This window comes from Oryzias latipes, chromosome 13 (genome assembly GCF_053564925.1).
Source record: "Oryzias latipes strain Hd-rR chromosome 13, Olatipes_Hd-rR_3.1".
NCBI lineage: Eukaryota > Metazoa > Chordata > Actinopteri > Beloniformes > Adrianichthyidae > Oryzias > Oryzias latipes.
Window position 1 is genome coordinate 9944300 of NC_136249.1, and position 21349 is coordinate 9965648.

Consider the following 21349-nt stretch of genomic DNA (forward strand, 5'->3'; position numbering starts at 1 on the left):
CATCAAGCGCTTATCTCTACACAGAGGCATGTCCTTCTTCCATCTGTGCAGTCTTGATTACGCTTCACAGAACAAAATCTACCTCAGCAGGAGAAATCAACCAAGCCATAAATCAACAGCGTCTTGATCCAGAAGGATGTCTAGGTCACCACTTATGTCCTTTGCTCAAATCTGGCAAAGGTGCATACGGGAAAACTGTACTTATGAAGGAAACGTGCAGATGCAGCCAAAGCTGCAAAGCTCAGAACAGATGTTACTAACAAGATCCAACTGAAGAACACTGGAAATGATATTTTTATTTATTTTTATTTTATCACTTCTGTTCTGTTTCTTTTTCAGGACCACCAACCATATCCAGCACCCAGACTCAGCAAGCTCTGCATGGAGAAAAGGGCCAGATCAAATGCTTCATCCGCAGCACACCTCCACCAGACCGTATTGTTAGTTATTTCAAATCTTACTCAGCAGGCAGTATTTCATTGTATACGTAATGATTCCTTCCCCCCCTCCATCGCAATCTGCTAAATGTCTGTACAGCTCACAAAAGTTGAAAAATGTTCCAAAATTGCTGTATTGAGTGTAAAAGTCTTTTTTTCTTCTTCTTCCATTGTTAGGCATGGTCATGGAAGGAAACCGTGTTGGAGTCTGGAACTTCTGGCCGCTACACTGTAGAGACTGTAAACACAGAGGAAGGGGTCATTTCCACCCTCACCATGAGCAACATCGTCCCAGCAGACTTCCAGACCATCTACAACTGCACAGCATGGAACAGCTTTGGCTCCGACACTGAGATCATACGCCTGAAGGAACAAGGTGGGAGCCAAGGTTCGACAGGTTCCACCTTCCTCTTCTTCAAATTCCGTGTTTGTGCTTTTCTATAGACTTTTGATAGATGATAGGCAAACTGTGGTTGTTCCTTTGGTCTCCAAGTTCTGTTGACACAGTGTTTTTTTCTTTTTTCTTTACCTGGACTTCAGTTGTATTTTTTAATCAGTTTATGGTTTTACATGGACAAAACTATGTCTCCATACCTTCCCTCCCTCACTGGGACTTTATCTCTCTTTTTATCCATCTGCTTCTCTCCAATGAAAATTGAGGGCTCTGTGTCAACTGCCTTTGTCATGGTAATGTGCACTTGGTAAAAGCTGATTTCCCAATTCCCTACCCTGGTTAAGGAAACCAGGTTTCCAGTGTGCAAAAGACTCAAGAAACCAGGTTATTTGAGAAAGCCAATGCAATCTGGTTACTTTAGCGTGAACAGATTTAATGGGCTCTTGAAATTGTCCTGGTGATCTTAAGGAAGGTTCATTTGTACTGCCGTCGTTGATAAGACTTGGGCAGATGACATAAGAGTCAACTAAAAGATGCTCACTACTCCATTTACTTTCTGCTTAAAAATTAAGGTTAAAAATAACTACCTTTATGAACTTCTAATATGCAAGGAGGTTCTTGTCTCCTTTGTTTGTAAGTCAAATCTTTTTATGAAATCTAACAGTTTTCCAGGTTAAATATACTTTTTTTCTTGCTCCACAGATTATTTAGTAGGTCATAAGGATTCCTGTGGAGACCAACCAATTGATTTGGAATGATATACACCTTGGTTCTATTTTTAGTTGGATAGTGTGGACCTGTAGCCATTAGTGTTTACCTTTTCATAAATAAAAGAGAAGGGCAGATACATTCCTGCACAAATGTGGTATAAACACTTGAAATCCCAGTCAAGTACAATCAATGGAGACACATACTTTACTGTAATAGCAAATTCATGCAGTCAAAAGATATGTATACTTTGATTATTTTTATTTTTAATAAAAGGAACATACATGTTACAGGTTTTGTAAGATGACAAAATCTGAATGCAAACTACATTCTTTTCCACATTAAAATGGTATTTGGTCATTGGGCACAAATAATTACATTAGGGTTGTGCCGATGGACGATATCATCGTCCATCGTGATGGGTGACTGACATCCCGATGGAGAGACCACCATCGTGATGCCACGCCCCCGCCACGTTGCGCGTCGACACCATAAGCCGCGGTTACATATACAAAATATCTTGATGGGATCAATGGTCGGATTAGAATCCAACCGTGTACATGGGCCCAGAAAAATGTTTTCAGAATATAAAAACGTTCACTAAGGTCACACTTTCCGTCAGAATAAATCATTCGCACATGCAAGTAGGGTTTGAAAACCGGAAGGATATAAATTCCGCCGAGCGGCTTTTTTTTTTTCAAACTTTATTGAATGTAACAATTCAATACAAAACAATGTTAAACAGCGCCGAGCGGCTATATACATTGACATGTCAGCTCGGTAAAATACGAGACGATCTTCTAAACGTGCTTTTAACAATGTTACGGTTATTATCAAACACCTGTTCGCTCATCATTTGAATTTTAATCCGTGTGGTCAGTGCTTTTTCTGAACGAAGCCAGGATTAGCAGTATGCTAACGGGCTAACAACATTAGCTTTGGGTGGTGCTGCTTGCTGGCTGCACGTAAACATGTAAGAATAACATCAGCCTTTATTTAGTCGGGACACGACTGGAAACACAAATCCACGTGATTGTTTGAATATTTTCTAAGGACTGAGCGACATTTCTGCTTTGAAGCTCAAACCGCTGTGTGCTGACGATCCGAGCTGTGCTCAGAGACACACTTTTAGACCCGGTTCTGAGTTCGGTTGCTTGTACCCCTAGAGCTGCGGGACGGATCGCAGTCTTAAATCTCCCACATACCGCTCATGTAACAAAGCACCCCCCCCCCCCCCCCTCAAACACATAGCTGTAAGTCCGCGCTCTGCCGGTCCACTTCACTAGTGAAGTGCGGGAGCGGACCACTTCTTTTCTATTTTGTTTGTTACTTTTTTTTGTTAAAGTCACTTCCCTCAGTTTATACTGGATCATCGTGGATTAGTCATTAATTGGGAAATAAAATGAAAAAAGCAAAAAAAAACGAATAGCAGTTATATAAGAACGAAAAATGTAAAAATACCCCCCCCCCGACGATGTCATCGTCCATCCCGATGGTTGACAGCAAACATCGTCAACGGCCAATTTAAGGGACATCGCCCAACCCTAAATTACATGCTATTCTTATGGTATGTTAAAAGGCGGCATGATGGTAGGCTGAGTTTGTCAATATATTGGGATTGAACTCAACTGTAAGGGCCTTTATTGAGCATTGAAGTGATTTTTTTTTTACTTTAAAATACCTAAAATACTTGTTTATTGCCACCTCCTCCCCAGTTTTATCATGTTTTCATCCTCTGAGGATCTTGTATGAAGCTGACATTACTAATTGAAGACATTATTTAAACTTTTTATGTAAACTTTAATTGTGACAGGGACACTCACACCAATCATGTGTGTTTGACATCCAAATAGGTTATACATTTTGGCTGGTAGCTTTAGTGGTCAATGAAGAGTGTGTTACCAGATTAACTTGGCACATACATTTAGGAAATTTGCTCTGATTATTATTTTAAAAAAGCCAAATGTTCTCTGCCTGTGCCAGACAGCTTATATTGTTGTTGATTGTGGAACCCCCCGCACCTTTGAGCATGTGCCCTGCCACAGTGGTCCTTAGGATTTTGCTCCAATACCCAGTAAGCCACATTTGATTGATCTGGATAGGGTCCATGTGCTGAGACATTTATCTCTAGATAAGACTGAGGGCCAAATTCCTTATAATGGGAGCTATCAGAGACAAGCCATGAAGTTTGCATTCCACAATGATGACACTTTAGCACATAGGTAGCACAGCACATAGGACCATAAACTTAAATACTTGCAAGATCAGCCAATGCGTGATGTTCATGTAACAGTGACAAACACAGCCTCATTGGCTGAGCGTTGGCAAATGCTGATTGAATAAATATCATCTAATATGGTAAGTGTGACCAGGGTGGTGTCCAGCATTAGTAGAAGGTGCCAGAGTATTGTGCTTCTTTCATTTGCTCTGAAGCAACTGTTTATTGCAAGAATCAAGTGTCAAATTCCCAAAGTGTTTTGTGTCTTTCAAATTTAATCATCCACACCACCAAACTAGAGTCAATTGTAGAACAATGTGTTTGGTTTTGGCTGGAAACATATGGCAGTTTCTTCAAGGATGCAACCCACATCCTCAACAGTGTTGAAGAGTAATAAATAGGATTTCCAACAGTGTAAGATTTATTGTCAAAAGTAGGATCCAACATAATGTGAAAAACACACATTTCCTCATTTTCAATGCCATTGATATCTCTGTCTATTTTTGAACAGTTTGAAAGAATAGAATAGAACAGAATAGAACAGAATAGAATAGAATAGAATAGAATAGAATAGAATAGAATAGAGTTTTACTGACCCCACAATGGGGACACTGAATAATAAATATCCATGTACCAATACCAAAGACATGATTACAGTTCAATAGATAGAAAAACACCTGCGCTTTACTGATTGAAAATGAAACCACACAGTGGAAAAAAAATAAAATAGCTTCAATAAATGTAAATATTCATCGGACGATAAAATAATGAGAGAATTTCTGTTCAATATTTTTCCACAGCAATAACAAAAAATGTTTGGTAATTAGAGTTTTGCTCACATTTATACATTTATCTATCGTGCCTTCATAGTTTCACTACCTTTGAGATGATACAATGGTCCCCAAGAGACAGAGCTTGAAACTTCAATTTTGCAGCAGAGACATAGAAGAAGATTCATGTGATTGTTTCATTGTTTCATGTGATTTTTTTGGTTTGGTCTAAACTCCTGTCAGAAAGTCCTTTTTTTTTGGAATTCAGTGTGCAAATGAGATGTTTGTGGTTTTTCATTGTGGAAGGACATGTGTCTGCTTTGCTCTCTGCAGAATCCCTCCCAGTGGCTGTGATCATCGGCATAGCAGTGGGAGCTTTTGTGGCCCTCATTGTCCTAATGGGCACCATCGGTGCATTCTGCTGCACTCGTTCCCAAAGAAGTACGTCTTCTCTCTATTCTTACGTCCTTTCTAGCATGCATGCCAAAGTGCTGTACTAACCCAAAGCACACTGAAAGATGTCCATCCACCCAAACACAGATTCTGTTTTGACTTCAGGGATAGAGAACAAATTTGTGTGTTATAAACAAACAATTTTTTGTAGATTTTGTTTTGCTGTTACTTGAACACAAAGCCATTAGGACATTGTTGGCTCTTGTAGGTTTTAAATTGAGTTTAGGAAAATTCTGTCTCATTCTGATAGTTCTAAAAAGAATAAACGACTTCTAAAGATGGACATCTTTTTGTCTTGCAAAGATCGCCAGATCGTAATCAGAATCAGGGCTCATTTTGTGCATTCTCAATCAGGCTGCATTCGCTTTTGAGACTCTTTACGTCCCACTTTGTCCATCGTCACCCACCCATAAATCAAATGACTACAGCTCGAGGCAGCCAGCCACTGTCTCCATCCAGGTACCACATTGTGCTACTGGTCCCCTCAGCATGTCTATTGTCTGTATACTACAGAGGAAGCGCACCTGGTTATGCCCTCACTGCCCGTCTCCATCTGTGCTCACCAGAGAGAACTTGCAAGCAAAATTAAGACAGAAAGTAAGACTTTGTTATATGACAGCATAACATCAGCATTTTCCTGAACAGAATGAACCACCGCTGGAAAACTGCATGTATGTGAAAAGACAGATGATCGTGTGCTGGCAGGAAGCAAATAATTGATAATTTTTTGTTGTTTTGTTTTCTGAAAAAGGGGAGATCTCTAACAAAGCAGACCCAGGGCCTTTGTTAAGCATTACAATGCTTCAAACTGAAATGTGGGAAATCATTATGTCAACAAATACAGATGGTTGTTTCTGGGAAATTATTGAGATATGCCGCATGTGTCGTCTTCTTCTGACAGATCTGAAAGGAGCCGTGTCGGCGAAAAATGACATCCGGGTGGAGATTGTGCACAAAGACCATAATGCGGCGAGAGAAAACGAAGAGCACAGCTCCATGAAACAACTGATGGTGAGTGTGAGTGTCACAGCATCCTTCCTTTATCAGAGATATCAGCGTATTTTTCAAATCTGACAGTTGAGTAATGAATGCATGTGGTTGCTGGTCTTGGTGTTTTCTGTAAAAATGCAACATTTCACGAAGACTTTGGGTATATAAATGTATTTTGGATAAAAGTACATCGTCTTTTCACAACCGCCCTGTAATCCTACAGCGGTTGTTGCATTTCTACAGCCATCCTTGAAACAAAACAAAAAAAAAAAACCTCCTTTAAGCTTTACAAGTGTTGTTTTTAGTTTGTTCAACTGCTGGTTTATTCATAGATAAAGCCCTGAGATTGCACTTTCTTTCAAAATATTTAGTGAAGTCGGCACTTGCTGTTGGAGCAGAAAGTTTAGCTCAGCTATCGCACAAATCTGCATTATGTAAAGATAAATAAAAGATATTCAGAGATGAATTTTTAATGCTCCCTGCCAGCCCTGAGTGAAGGTGAAGCATGTTTGACTGATATTAAAAAAGGAGAACAAGTGATAAAAGTTTAACCCTTTTATCTCAGAATGTCTTTTTTTAGTGGAGCAGGTTCGATTAGCCCAAGCTCTTAACATGCCTCACTTGATGTCTGTGTAGGTTGAACGTGGAGAGTTTCAGCAGGAATCTGTTTTGAAGCAGCTGGAAGTGTTACAAGAGGAGGAGAAGGAGTATCAGCACATAAAGGTACGCCTGATGAACGCTGACAGCACAATGGCTTGAATGCAGGTATTAGATAGCCCAAAGGTAAAATGGTGAGGCGGTGAGAGCAAATAGCCAGGGGGGAAATAGTGGTTTTCAATTCTCAAACCTGTCCAGCATTAATTCCTCTCCTCCTACATTTCTTTTTTTTGTTTTCAAAGACATCTCCACAGGCATATTAGGTCATCTCAAAGGACTGATTTTGGATTTGGATTGGATTTGGAAAAGGTTTATTTCAAGCAATCAAAGCAGAAAGAATACAAAAACAAGACAAAGAATAGACATAGATCTGTACAAAGATATATCATCCATAGGATATATAGTAATTGAAAATGTTTGGAAAATACTCATACATCCACATACACTATAGTTTCTGGCACAATGAAACTAATAAATATTTAGACAGTCAAAAAGCGGTGAATAGACTGCTTTAGTGGGAAATTATAATCCCACCCCTTTTTTTGCTTTAATTGACCTGTAATTTTATTTCTTTACCTAAATTATCCTTATCTGGTTCTTAACTTCTGATCTGTTATTTATACTTTGCCAATACATATTCAGGTAATTAAAAAATCCCTAAGTCTCAGCAAATCGCATGACAAACATAAGGTAGTTAATGATCATGTAAATAGACCCAAAATTATTTCAGAAATCACCATAACATGTAGAGATCAAGTGTCGAAAATATGTGCAGATTTATTATCATAAGAAAAAATACCTATAAAAATAGGATTTTTTTTATATTAATAATTTTCATAATCAACTGAAAACAATAAACAAATAATAATAATAAACAAAAATAATCAATATTACTAATATAGTTATAAATAATAGTCAATAATCGACAAATAATCTATAAACTACACAAGCTGAAAAAATCAGTAGACTCTAAGCTGCTTTATTTCATACTTATCTTATGCTATAAATGCACAAATTGAAATTAGTCATCTGAAAGATTGATAGGACCTGGTTAAAGCTCTGGGTATTGATCACCTGGCCTGATTTTATTTTTGCCATCCAACTTTATTTTTAAAGATTTTTATTTTTTGAAAGCATATGTTAACCAAAAAGAATAGTTTAATATTACAGATTGTTCACATATTATTTTATAAAACTGCATAATAAATTGTCAGTCATAGTTCCATATTAATTTAATTTGATGCAATCAAAGCCCCCCCAAAAAATAAAAAAAATAAACCCACAAAAGGTTAGGCATCAAGATTGTTAAGTTTTTATTTTTCCTTCTAAATTAAATTATTTTCCGGAAAAAAAGAAAAAAAAAACTCTCAGAAAGGCTTTTAATGAAAAATGTAAGAGAGGGACTTCAAACTGGCTTACTTCACCAAAGCAAGAGACAATACTGAACAAACTCCCAATAAGTGTGAAGCAGACCAGGGAGTTTAAACAGAGCTTCAATTAAATGTGGTTCGTCAGCCACAGGAGACAAATGCGGAAGGAAAGAAATAAAAGCTCACACAAACACACAAGAAGGCCAGGAGCTTTACAATTAGCTGAAATAATGTGATGGTGTCTGGTTGTTGGCAAATCTGATTCCAGAAAAACTGAAGTTCTGTGTTACATAACTAATTTAATTGATATCTTAGCTAAAATGATGGCTAAAATATGAAGAAAAAACTCAAATTTACCAGCAGAAAGTCTGACAAAAAGCTTGAAAGGATGGTAAGCCTAATTGAATAAGTTAATACTTTTTGTTTCCCATCATGCCAAGCATCTGTGTTAAAAGCAATCAACTTTCAGAACCATTTCTTTTCATTTGAGGCCTTTCTACTGTAGAGTTACATCACAGAAGACTAGCACACTGCCATGTTTGCATTTTTTCCAGCCTGTTTTTCAGCTGAGAAATAGTCAAGTTTGTCAGTCAGAAACAACTTTCAAGTCTGCCATCATCATCATATGAAAAGAAAATTAGGATTAAGATTTTTTTCTGTTTTAAACTGTGATCTTGAGATAAGATTTACTTTTATTCTGTCTTCTTAAGAAAAACAGTAGTTTTTGACTTTTAATAATGAGTAATTAGGTTGTTAACTCAAGGAGACAAATGTATAAAAAAATGTCATGACCTTCATCGTCTTCAGTACTGGACTACATTCACACAGCAGGCTTTAATATAGTGGTCCTTTTGTTGTTCACCTTTTGTGGTCTTGCTTGTTCGGTGATTATTTCAGTGCAATTTAACAGCGTTCTGTATTCTGCATCCTGATCTTCTGTTGACCTTGTCAATCAATCTGCTCTGTGCGGTGTCTTCTGTACTGTACGCTCAGTTTGACACAAGTGTGTAGTGAGGTGTTTTACAGCCTTACTTTGTGGAATTCACCTATCGTGGGTTATTTTTAGAAAGTAAGCCCTGCGATACACAAGGGAAAACTGTACCGATGAGTTGATCAAAAATCTTTTGGATGCATATTCAGATTTTCCTTTACAATCCCATGCCAGGTTCTAGTGCGAATGGACAGAAACCTGAAACAGAGTTCGCACGGTCATGAAAAGCCTGGAGCAGTTCTGGAAATGGAAAATGCAATTTCTAGGTCCTTGAAAAGTTTGTGAAAAATGACATCTTCTGTAAAGTTTTGGAAAAGTCATGAAATTTTTTATATTTCAGATGCAAAAATACATTAAAAAATAAAAGAGTTTAATGAGATTTGAATTTTAAATGTGGGAGAAGTTCAAACTCACACTATTGGTGATGAGATATTGCATTCAATAAAAAAAGGGTGGTCTTGGTTGAAATGTTTTCCGTTATTTTTGTATTAATATTTTCAAGAACTACAAAAGCCAAGAACTCCAAACAGGCTGGGCTCTAACCTCATCTGCTCATATAAAGTTGAAAAGCCACAATGTGTCCGTGTCATATGATCTGTTTAGTTTATGTGCTTGTCACTATATCGCTTATCTGTTTTGTCTTCCTGCTTAAGTTATCCACTAACATTACAAACCAATGTAATACTTGGGGAAGTATTAATCATTTATCAGTATGAACTGTTTATTTATGTATTTCGTCTATGAGTCAATCCCGACGGCAATAATTTCGGGCACAAGCCAGCAAAGTCTGTGGGTGACCTGCTGGATGTCACGCTGTGGGTGTGGTCAACTTTAATATTTTTTAAGGCCAATGAGAGTTGTAATCCTGAAATGAAGAGATAAGGACGCGTCTAAAACTTGCATTGGGTTTACTCTAATCCTAAATCCCGTGGATTTTATTTTAACAATACTGTAAAGAGAATGAGATTATTTAGGGTGAGTTACAGAGTAACTGCTTTGTCTTCATGTAGTTTATTGACAGTCCCTCCCTGCCTCTGTACCTTCACATGCAGAAAACGTAGCCTCGGTTTCTGCACCAATAACCACAGATAAAAATAAACAGTTCCTATTGGTCAATTGAACTACATCCAATGTTTTATTTTCGAATATTTGTGGATAAAGTAAGTAGGAATAACAGACTGGCGATATGTGACGAGCACATAAACAAAATGGATCATGGTAAATGGCATATACAGTACTTCTATAGCGCTTTTCTACCTTCCTCAAAGGCCAAAAGCGCTTTCCAGTCACATCCATACACTGATGGCGGCTCTGCTGCTGAACACTGGGGCCAACCTTCCACCAGAAGCAAGATGGGGTTCAGTGTTTTGCCCAAGGACACTTCGACATGACGGCAGGCATGGCGGGAATCAAACCTACATTCTCCCGATCATGTCTATGACATGGACAATTTGTGGCTTTTCAATTTTTAATTGCAGCTCATCTTGTAGTTTTCATTAGCAGATGAGGTTAGTAAGTTTGTAGTTCTTTGCTTTTGCAGTTCACTGAATTTTTGAGAGTCAGGACAAACCGTGACAAAACATGTCCCACCTAAATGTTTCATTAATTCAAAATGGATGGACTTACTCACTATCTTAGATCTAAAGGAATTTTGGATTCCTTTTTTTTTAGATATATTTGCTCAAATGTATGACTAGTGACATGGCGCCTTTTGTTGTTTGTCTATAAGATTAAGTCTTCATAATTGTGAAAACATTTATATCACAATTAAATTGCAGTTTGAAAATGTATTAAACTATAAATATGAAAGTCAACACATTTTTTTGAACAGTAAATAGAACAGATTCAGTTTTTCTGAAGGTCTTTTGTCCCAGAATCAGTGAATTCTTAAAACTACTAGAACAAAAATAACGAAACCAATTAGAATGAAGATCACCTGTGGGTTTTTTTGTTTGTTGTTTAATTGAATGCAGCACACTTCCATACACTACTTCAATTTCCTTCATACCAACAGAAATTCTATCTGCATGCAACCTCATTTTGTATATGCTCGTCTCAATTATCTAATGTTTATGCTTTGTGAGTGCAACATTGACAGGACATAGGAAAACCAACAGTTTTCTTTTTTCGCAGTGTTCTGAGCATCTGCAATGTAGTTTTGGGCTTCTGAGTTACTTTTAACAGGGTTCGTACACTTTTTTGACAATGGTTTTCCATAAGCCTTTCCTAAACTTTACCATAATCTTTCAAAGAATTTCCTAAACCAAAAACTAACACTTTTCAGTCAGACTATTGTAGTCAGTGCCGCTAAATCAAACCACAACTCATAATAATCATATAGTTTGTCTGCCTTGTCGTTAAAATTGCAGCTGCTGTATCAACGGACATTTTATATATATATATATATATATATATATATATATATATATATATATATATATATATATATATATATATATGCATGTGTTGAACTTTTTCACATTTAATCGTGGCGACGCAGCATTGTGACCAATGCCAACTGTTGTAAACATGATCACGAAGGAGAAATTAATAATTGTGATTTGTGCCTATTAATTGGCCGGATTGATATGATTCCAAAAGGAACATTTATAAGAGCAAAGCTGAAAAAGAATAAGCCTGGAGTAAGGTTTGCGGGATTTTCACTGCTTTGTGCATCTCGCATCAAGCATTATCCCACTGTAGGTGATGGGCAGTTAAAAAAACAAAATAAGAAGAATCCCCCTCCCTGCCGCTTCCTGCCTGTCTGGTGTGAACATCACCGGCTGGATGCACGTTCATGAAACCGCGTGTTGCGCATTTTTTTGAACGCACCACATGCAGCTGGTGTGAATGCAGCTTTACATTCAGAATGCCAGTTTCTAAGTTAGTCATTTGGCTGCTTCAACAAAATCATTAACTGGCCTTTCAGTTCATCCACCCAACATGCTGTCTGTCATCACATCTGTTTCCCAGTGGGTCACCACGTTAGCAACAGCTTAATTTTTTCTGACCAACTACAGACTGCAGCTCTTTGAATCAAACCAGCATTTAATGGGTAGTGACATAATCAGCATGTGAGAAAAGCAAAGCGTGACTCACATGTCAGGTTCTGCCCTACTGGTTGCAAGAAAAAAAAGAGACAAATGCTTTTTTTAGAAACTTGATATATGAGGTAATCCATGGAGTGCGTTTGATCAGTGACACCGAAGGTACAAAATGAGTGGCCAACCTTTCTGATCATTCATCATAGCATTTTCGGAGCTCACACACATTCATGTTCTGTATGTATGATGTTGAGGTCACATTCAACCTAAAATCCCACTCCTGTTAAAGGAAATGTTCACAGCAGACCAGCATCCCCCTGACTACACGTTTACATGGTAAATAAAAAGATCAGCCTGCACAAATGATTTGCACTTTACTACATAAAGCCCTTTCCAAACATACAGCTCACTGTATGATGTATAATTTTGTTTTTCTGCAGGTTACCAATAAATGCGCTATTGTAAAGGTCAAATTCACCATTCGCTTTGTCTCTTGTTGTTTGCAGTTGTGTTGATAAAAGCAGGTCTAGCCTTAAAAGCTGCTTCTGCCGTCGTTTATATTTTTTATTAAAAAAGTGATGTAAACAGCATTTTCTACTCTACATTAGACTAAATTTGTGGGGCTGCCGTTCACGCGTCATTTTTAACCCTGTACTAACTGACTACTGACTACCTGCCCACATTTATCAACTTGAGTGCACTGTTGTTATGGAGCTGGACATAATCCAATGTTAAAGTTTGACAAATGTTAAATAGCTCCCTGAGTTTAGCCTTGGTGGCCGCGGTGCACTGGTAGAGCGTCTGACCTCGATTCGATATTTTGCAGGTTTGGTTCCCACCTTGCCTGCCTATGGCTACGTTCATACTGCAGGGCTTAACCCTTGTGCTATCTTAGATGACCCCACCCTTACATTGACGTGTTCTTCCTACCATGACAAAGGTGGATAAAGGTGGAAAGATTTCATGTAATCCATGGACACCAGTGAAGATCACAAATCATTGAAGAAAAAAGGTTCAGAGCACTGTCTAGTGGGTCTAGATGACCCAACTCCCAATGTTAAAGTGCCTAGGATAGCACAAGGGTTACTGCTCAATTCCGATATTCCGATTTTTCGAATCAGTTGATTTTCATTGACGCTTCACTACTTTAAAGTGCTGCATATCAACGCAAAGCTGCTTTTGAATTCGTAAAAGGTCAAAGAGTGATGGTAGTCGACAGAATGTCAACACTGTAGCTAAAGCTCTTGTCTTGAAGGGTTAATATTGAATGCTGAAGTAAGTAATATAAACTCTTTAAAAGCAATCATTCACTTACTAAAGATTTAAGAAAACTTTAAATAAATCTAACAGTAGATTTGTCACCTGCATAAAGGAACAGCTTGTTTTCTTAGAGGAAATCTTAGTGTTTCACAAGTTTCAATAAAAGTACTGAAATGCGTGAGAAAAGTCTTAAAACCTCTTAAGGAAAAAAAAACAAATCAGTGCTTCTCATGTATGTGCATTGGTAATCAAGCACAGCGGCTTATCTCAGCAGGTGTTTATTCTAGTGCTAACATTCAATTTTCAATGTAAATAAATTCCGTTAGAAAAAACAGATTTCAGCACTGCACACAGCTTTTACCAAAGAAGTGGGTACATCTGTTGTTCAGCAACCCTGTGCAGCACATTTAGATAGATTCTATAGCATTTGTTTGCTCTTTTGTCCATTCGTTCGTTGGCGTTGGCTCCTGGAAGCTTGCTTCTTTTGTGCTAACCCTGCTTCTTTTCTGCCTCTGGAGACCACACTTTTTGATCCTGGTTAATGACATCGCGCATGAGGTGAGAATGGAGAGAGAAGCCGGTGCGAGATAAAGGCCAGACACAAACAATCTCTCTGACTGCTGTCTGATAATGACAAGCATAACGAGGATCCTCTCAGGCTGTCTCTCCCATTTTGAGCATTCTTCTTTCGGGACTTGTCACCACGCTCACTGTGCTTGACATTCACAGCCATTCATAAAGAAACAAGAAAGCGCTCACATGCCTTAACTGGACCCTTAGCAACAGCAGTGTGGTGTCATCAATCTAACACACAAACAAGTGGCAGGGCTGCAGCCTCGGAAGGTTATTCAGCCGAGACGGGACGTGAACAAACGGGACCTTTCAGTGACACTTGGACGCCAAAGTGTAAATCATTAAGGCTTGCTTAATTAGAGAGAGACTTTATTTTAATCTTACCGGTAGCTGCCCTAAACCCTCATTCCAAGCTTGACCGGGGTTTTGCCCATGACAAAAACAGCAGACTGTTACTTAATTTGATCTCCAGCTTGAATGGTAATTACTGCCACTTTTAAAGCAGCTCCTCTGCTGCCACAGTCTTGAAAATACATGAAAATGTTCAGATACAAACCTGTTCCTTTCCATTTTCTTCCTTCTTTCACTTAAGCCTTAGGTAGATAAGGGCTGTATGCAGGTGAAAAATGGGCAAATCTGTACGAGGCATGTAGGTGGCTCACCAGATGTTTTAAGATCGTACTCAATCAATGATATTTTACACAATTCCAGTAAAAGTGCTGTGCTGATTTACCCACTTTTCAAATATGGGCAAATCTGTACAAGACATGTAGTAAAGTTGGAATGACAACACGTGAGGTAAGTAAGGGGGGAAATAGGTGACAGGCATGTCATACAAGTTTTTCAATTTTTTCAACTGCCAAAGCCTGTTGGTACTGTTTAAGTAATAATTGTGCAACCCTCCCATGTCCAATGTTAGCAGCTTGACTGTTAGAAATGAGGAAATTAGATCATCAGCGTGTAATGTGTGGACATCCAATGTCAAATATACACTTTCCACACTCAAAAATGATATGTTCTATTTTCATGATATCCCTTAAGGTGGCCACATGGGTTTCAAGGGAACTGCAAGACATGCGTGCACTCTTAGGTCTGGGTTGATAAAATCAATTAATCAATCTGAATCGATCCAAGATGAATAAATTAACAATCGATCCATAAAAGTAGAGATCGATCTTTTACTCCTTTCCTATTCCGGTGACCTAACACATAACAGCAGTTAAAAAGTCCATTAGCTTGATGCTAACATATAATAGAGTTTCCCGTAGGACAGCTGATGCTAACGCTTGGTCGACCTTAACATACATAGCTGACTAAATGAACCGCTTTATAGACTCACAGGCAAGAATTTGTGGTCTAAAGCAAATTCTCTTTTTGCTCAAATCTTCTGGAATAAAGTTTAATGCTACAGCACCAGGTCCACCTAGAGGTTAAACTGAACGGCCCTCCAGGAGAGGCAGAACATGTTGGAGCTTCTTCTTTTGAGAAATCGTGTAACACTGTATGCTGTTAACAATCTCTCTGGTTTATTATTTCATTGATAACATTTACAGTAAGTGAACTTAATCAGGATAATATGGATATCTTCAAAAACATACATAGATTATTAATGTATTTCTATACAAATATATATGAATGTGTAAACCGGGTAAATTCCAAATGGAATCTAATAAAATCGAGCAGATTGAAAGAACGGAAAAAATCGTGAATTGATCGAATCGATTCTGGAAATTATTGGTAATATCCAGACTTACTTTTTATGATGCTGCCCCTCCTCTCTTCAACCCTCTACGGGCCCAGAAAACCCCAAAACCCGGCAGTGCTGGTGTTGACCTATGCGGGTTTATGTACCAAAGGCTTCAAATCATTTTTAACATTCTTATACTGTCTGTGCTTTTTCAACAGGACCCTACAAATGGCTATTACAGCGTCAATACCTTCAAAGAGAACCACACACCCACCATGTCAGGAAATCAGACCACCGAGGTTAGGAACCCAAGCAGCACTGGTACCCTGGGCAAGCAGCGAGTACCAACAGGCATGTCTTTCACCAACATCTACTCCACATTGGGAGCGGGCTCCAACCGCCTGTACGACTACAGTCAACGCTTCGTGTTGGGGATGGGCAGCAGCTCCATCGAGCTGTGTGAGCGAGAGTTCCAGCGCGGCTCGCTCAGCGACTCCAGCTCTTTTATCGACACACAGTGCGACAGCAGCATCAGCAGCTACAGTAAGCCAGACGGCTACGTGCAGTTCGACAAAGACAGCAAGGCATCAGCCTCCTCTTCATCCCACTATTCTCAGTCCTCCTCGCAAAACTCTGACCTCACTCGTCCCCTCCAGAAGCGCATGCAGACCCATGTCTGACCTTCTTGGGAAGGAGGGTGTTGTTAGGGAGTCTGAAGCAGCCTGGATTGTAAGACTTTAAAAGAGTGCGCCACCAGGAAACCCTAAAGCATCCATGCCATGAATTGTTTCCTATGGACGCCTAAAGATGCTGGGGATACTTGGCTTGATGGCCTGTGAGACTTTCTTTGACTTATTAGTTTCCCAAAAAGAAAAAAAAATAATGGATGAAAAAGCCTTACTTTTCCCTCATGCTTATTTCATTAGCTCCCTCTTTTTTCAACCCATAATTACTTGTGCCACAGAGAGGTTACTCGCCAAGAAAGGACACTATTCATGAGAGGAATTTGAGCTTTTGATTTCCACAATCAGATTGTTAACACAACAAAGGGCAGGACAACAAGGCTTTGTCTGACAATCAGCTTCACTGGTTGTGAAGTTTGCTTTTTGAAGATTGTCATTCAAAGCGGGCAAGATTACGATGAGACACTGCAGAATAATGAGCGCAAGCTAAAGTCCTGCCACTCTTTTATAGTTTACAGCACAACAATGGATGCGCTTGTGAGTTTTATTTTTTTAACAACCGTCGTGATTACCCCACTCCACACTTTTTACAGTTTTAAGTGATTGCTTGCTAAAAGTGGCTGACAGTGTAGGTGGAAGTTAACTTTCTCCATGTGCCCACAGATGTCTCAAATACTGAAAACATTTGTCCTCCCCTTTACCATGGTTGTATCTGAGCCACAGTAAGAAACATAAGCTGAGATCTCATTTTTAATCCCAGACCCACCATTTTACTTTGAGATAAAACAATATCAGTGTACATATGTTACTTCTTTTCTAATGTTTAATTTCTGACTCTGATTTCCCAGCCGGATGACTCTAATTGAGACACGAACGCCTCTTCACGTCCATATCTACTTTGCCTTGAGGGCCTTTTTGAACTGGGTCATTACAAACTTTGGCTAAGTGAGAGCTTAGACAAACACTATCAGCTCGTCTGATGTTGGGGAGCTGCAACCACCACGATGTTACCATGCTTAATCCTGCTTCAAGGCATATGTGGCAGGAAAGCCAAACATTGTGACTTGTTGTTGTACCTGTGAGTTTCTCTTCCTAACAAGACACACACCAACAGCTATAATTGAGGGCACCTGCTGAATGCAATTTAAACACTATGCTCAAACTTCTTAAAGTGTGCGGAAATATTATTTGCATCACCATTGACACTGGAGATGAGCGCATTCTTACTCTCTGTGCTTGGGCAAGCACACAGGGGACATGGCAAAAGTTTCATTTTGCTTTACATTTTCTTTCTTTATTTTGTTACTGCAAGGGTTAAGACAGTGAGGACAGTTTATGCACAAAATGTGGAATTAGATTATTGGGTCACTGATTATGTATTTATTTCAATAGGGAACACAGCATATTGATTTATTTCATGTTTTACTTTATATTTTCACACAAGCAGGTTGATAAATGTGTTATAATCCAAATCTCCAAATATTTTCCGACCGAAACAAAGTCATAACAGACGGAAATAGCTATTTTGGAGTCCTCAAATCTGGCTGTTCTCATATAAATTTGTGCACAGCAGATGCTCTAATGATGGAGGCAAAAACTTTGCCTATTTTTTTTAATTTTGTTTTAATTTAGCCTCAGCTAAATCACACAACTAAAAACTGCCACCTATTGTTGTTTACCCTATTCTTTGTCAATTTAAACTAGCAGGAACCAATAGCAAACAAACAGCAGGAGCGATACAGAGTTCCACATAACATTTGATAAAAACAAAAGAAAAGAATCATGCGCTATGACTTTCATGGGTTCTTCCAACTGATTTCATCAGTTTATTAAAAGACAAAGAGCATTTCTGGGAAGCATAAATGGATCAGAGACTTTACTGAAAGAACAGCAGCTCATTGTGTCCACTTTGTTTTGTCAAAGCACAGCACAAAAAAAAACCAATATCAGGACGTTTTTGGATGTTGTGCAGCAGTCAGAGCTTGAAATGATTTTGGATGAGCATAAAACTATTAAATCTGTTTCGACCCATGAAATATCAAGCATGCTATGTTGCGGAGAAAAGGCAAATTGTTGTTATAAGCACTTTACATATGATTTTATTCAAGTCATTTCAATAGTTTTCCACATGAGTGCCAGTGGTTTGAACTAATTTTACAAATGGATTGGTGCCCATTGTACAGCTTAAGACAAAAAGCTCTGTCTCAATGCTGATAATCCAGCTTGGCACTTAGCAGACTGTATATAAATCTCTAATCCTGTCTCTCTCTGTATATATATTTTTTCCTGGTTTTTCTGTCTTTTTTTTTTTTATGCAGAATTCAATGCAGCATATTCGAGCTCGACAAACACGTGGCAAAAGAACTGCACAGACAGACAATCTTTTTTTTTTTCTTTGTTTCATTTTCAAAAGTTTAATCAACACTGCTTGTTTTGGAAAAATTACATTAAAGGCTTGTGTGCGCAGTTTTCTCTATCAAAAAAAAATGTGACTCTGGGTGCGCCAAGAACATAGAGAGGTAAGAGAAGAGCTTATCTGGGACAGCTTTGAAGTGAGAGGCAGTAAGAGGTTATTATTCCTTCAGTCCCTCGGAGAGATGCCCAGTCGTATTTTGGGCTTGGCACCATGAAGACTGTCAAGTATGGCTGGCCACTTTTTTATTTATTTTTCCAAGAATTTATAAGCATAAGCCCTTTGTTCCCTTGATATCTGCAGCATTCAATCATGATGGGATTTGCAACAGATAGGTTTATAAAAATACAAAAAAATTGGTGCATATAATTCTTTGAAGACCCACTCCAATAAAAAATTGTGTTTTTGGTTTTGTTAACATGTTAATGTGAAATTTTTCTCATGAAGGAGAATATTTATAGGAAATTTGAGAATACTTTTGCATTTCTGTGTATTTCCTTATTCAAATCATTGTGAATCAGGAGCGGATGTTGAAGGAAAAAACTTGTAGCTGAGATGTAGGTGCCACAGTTGGTGGGCCACAAGGTCCCAGCTCTGCTCCACTTTGATGCATTCACTTGTGGACACACACAAAAAAAAAACCATCTATGTATGTCTTTGTTTTCCCTCGTCAAAGCTGGCTCAAAAATGCACTACTGGATAGCTCCAATATTGCTGGCCATTTTTGTCACACACCTAATGCTAAGTTAGGGTTTTGAGAGGCTGTAAGCTAGTGGGAGCGAGTGTAACCAGAAGGATGTTGGGAAGTAAGGGCGGGCATGTTCCACGTCAACAGTCCTGCCACAACTCAGAGGCAATTGAAATAAAAAAAAAAAAACAACACAAGTTTTTAGATGTGGGCTAAAAAGGGTCAAATTTATTTCACACATTGTTTGACACAATGTCTTTTCTAGTCAAAAACACATGCACAAAAAATGAAATAAAGGCAAGCCTTCTGGCCAATCTACCAGGAGTGTCTAGAGCGACAGTCCTCCAGTCTGTGGATGTTGCGGTGTTAGAAATGCGGCCTATGTGAGGAAAAAGTGTGCTCCTCTCACCTGTGGATGCCTGGCCTACTTATGCTGGCACCGCCTGTTTGTCTGGCGACAAGCACAGCACAGATGCCAGGGCAGAACAGATGATTAAACACGGGGACCCAGAACAATTACAAGAGGTCGCTGCCCTTTCCTGATAAAACAGAACAACCCATCCAGAGGAGACGACTCAGGCCACTTTAGTATTTAGAGACACTAAGGGGGAAAAAAACAGTGAAGAATCACAAAGAAGCTTTTTCTAAGGTGAGAACCAAAATTGCTCCTTTAGCAGAATTATGTTTTGTTTACACGACCATGTGTATATTTTGGTTTTAAAAGGGTTTAAGATGCCCTTTGTGTTTGAGAGGTGTTAATGTTCACAATGGGATGCATTGAGCAGGTGCCATTTCAACCATGGAATTGATCATAATAAGCCTTTCATAGATGTATAAACGCTTTTTGTCTTTCTGTCACTTTTTTCTTTCCTTAAAATCGATACCTTGTTAGTACTTTAATAACACGCAACTGTATGACCTGGGCTGTGTAGTGTTTTAGAAACAATCTTCCGATTTTGCTTTAACTTTCAGGGCACATGGGTAATCGATGGGGTTTGGCTTGCAGCAACGTGGTTTCTCGTGTATAATAAGTCAGACAAGAAAGCTGGAAGCATCACGGAAAAGCCTCTAAAAGGGATTGGGTAAAGTGTTGTACTACAAATATAGTGAATTAGTCACAAACACCCAGGTCACAGATCAGAAAAAGTACTTTCTGTGGATGATCATTTCAACAGTTGTATAAACAATAACCATAAACATACAGTATGTGCAAGAAGAAGATAATGTGTAAATTATCTTAGGTAATCCACTATTTTCAGGCACTGGCCATCTGTGTCTAAGAAAAAAAAAATAAAAAACAGGAAAAAACAGTTGTATTTGAACTGTCCTGGTCTGTGAATCTTTGATGCTTTTGCTCTGTATATTTGGAGAATAAAACTGATGTTTGAGTTTGCGTTTATTTGTGCTCCTTTTTGACAATCTAAATCCACTCAGGTGGTTTGATGACTTCATGAATAAACCTTTACATACAAGAAGAAGGGAAGAGAAGCTGTTTGAAAAAGGATAAGAAAGGCAGCAAACAGCAACAGTTTCGTAGAACACTCACAAGCATCCAATGATTAGGAGAAAATTTAAGTCATTAACAGCCTGAGTGGGTCCTTGGACACCTTGAGGCAGAAAAGAAAATCTACTCTTAAGGAAGCTCATTGGAATATGGTTTCAATAACAAGCACAGCAAATGCAATGCAAGCCATACTGTAAGTCCTCTTACTTTGATCGGAAATCAGGAGAGATCACAAAGTTTCACACTCGATCTGAGTTGAAATCCCAATCAGTCTTATTATGATCAGCAATTTATATTTCAAGCATATTGTTACAAGTAAATAAACTAGTAGGGGTCTGCGTATCTTGAATGGGTCATGATATTTTATTGCCGTAAAACGCAGCAGAGTAGGGCATACAGTATGGACAAAAACCAGTTTGGTAAGATATTCATAGATTTTGACCTTCTGCCTCGTTTAAAAAATTTAACCGGCAGAAAGTGTCTCTATTGGTTTGTCCAAATGCAAACAA

At 38.5% G+C, this 21349-nt stretch overlaps 1 protein-coding gene across 16 annotated transcripts in view; it reads left to right on the forward strand.

Annotated features, from left to right (window-relative positions):
• kirrel3b (kirre like nephrin family adhesion molecule 3b) overlaps nt 1-20729 on the forward strand; it is a 186114-nt gene extending 165385 nt beyond the window's left edge. For 2 of the 16 annotated variants that reach the window (XM_023961934.2, XM_023961936.2), the window contains exons 11-17: nt 340-440; nt 615-825; nt 4861-4968; nt 5494-5577; nt 5882-5997; nt 6607-6693; nt 15771-20729. In XM_023961934.2, the coding sequence (XP_023817702.2) occupies nt 340-440; nt 615-825; nt 4861-4968; nt 5494-5577; nt 5882-5997; nt 6607-6693; nt 15771-16232 (1169 nt within the window). In that variant the 3' untranslated portion in view covers nt 16233-20729. The remainder of the gene's footprint in view (nt 1-339; nt 441-614; nt 826-4860; nt 4969-5493; nt 5578-5881; nt 5998-6606; nt 6694-15770) is intronic. The other 14 variants (XM_023961935.2, XM_078929882.1, XM_023961937.2 and 11 more) reach the window with 7 other exon arrangements.
• Nucleotides 20730-21349: the final 620 nt, after the last annotated feature.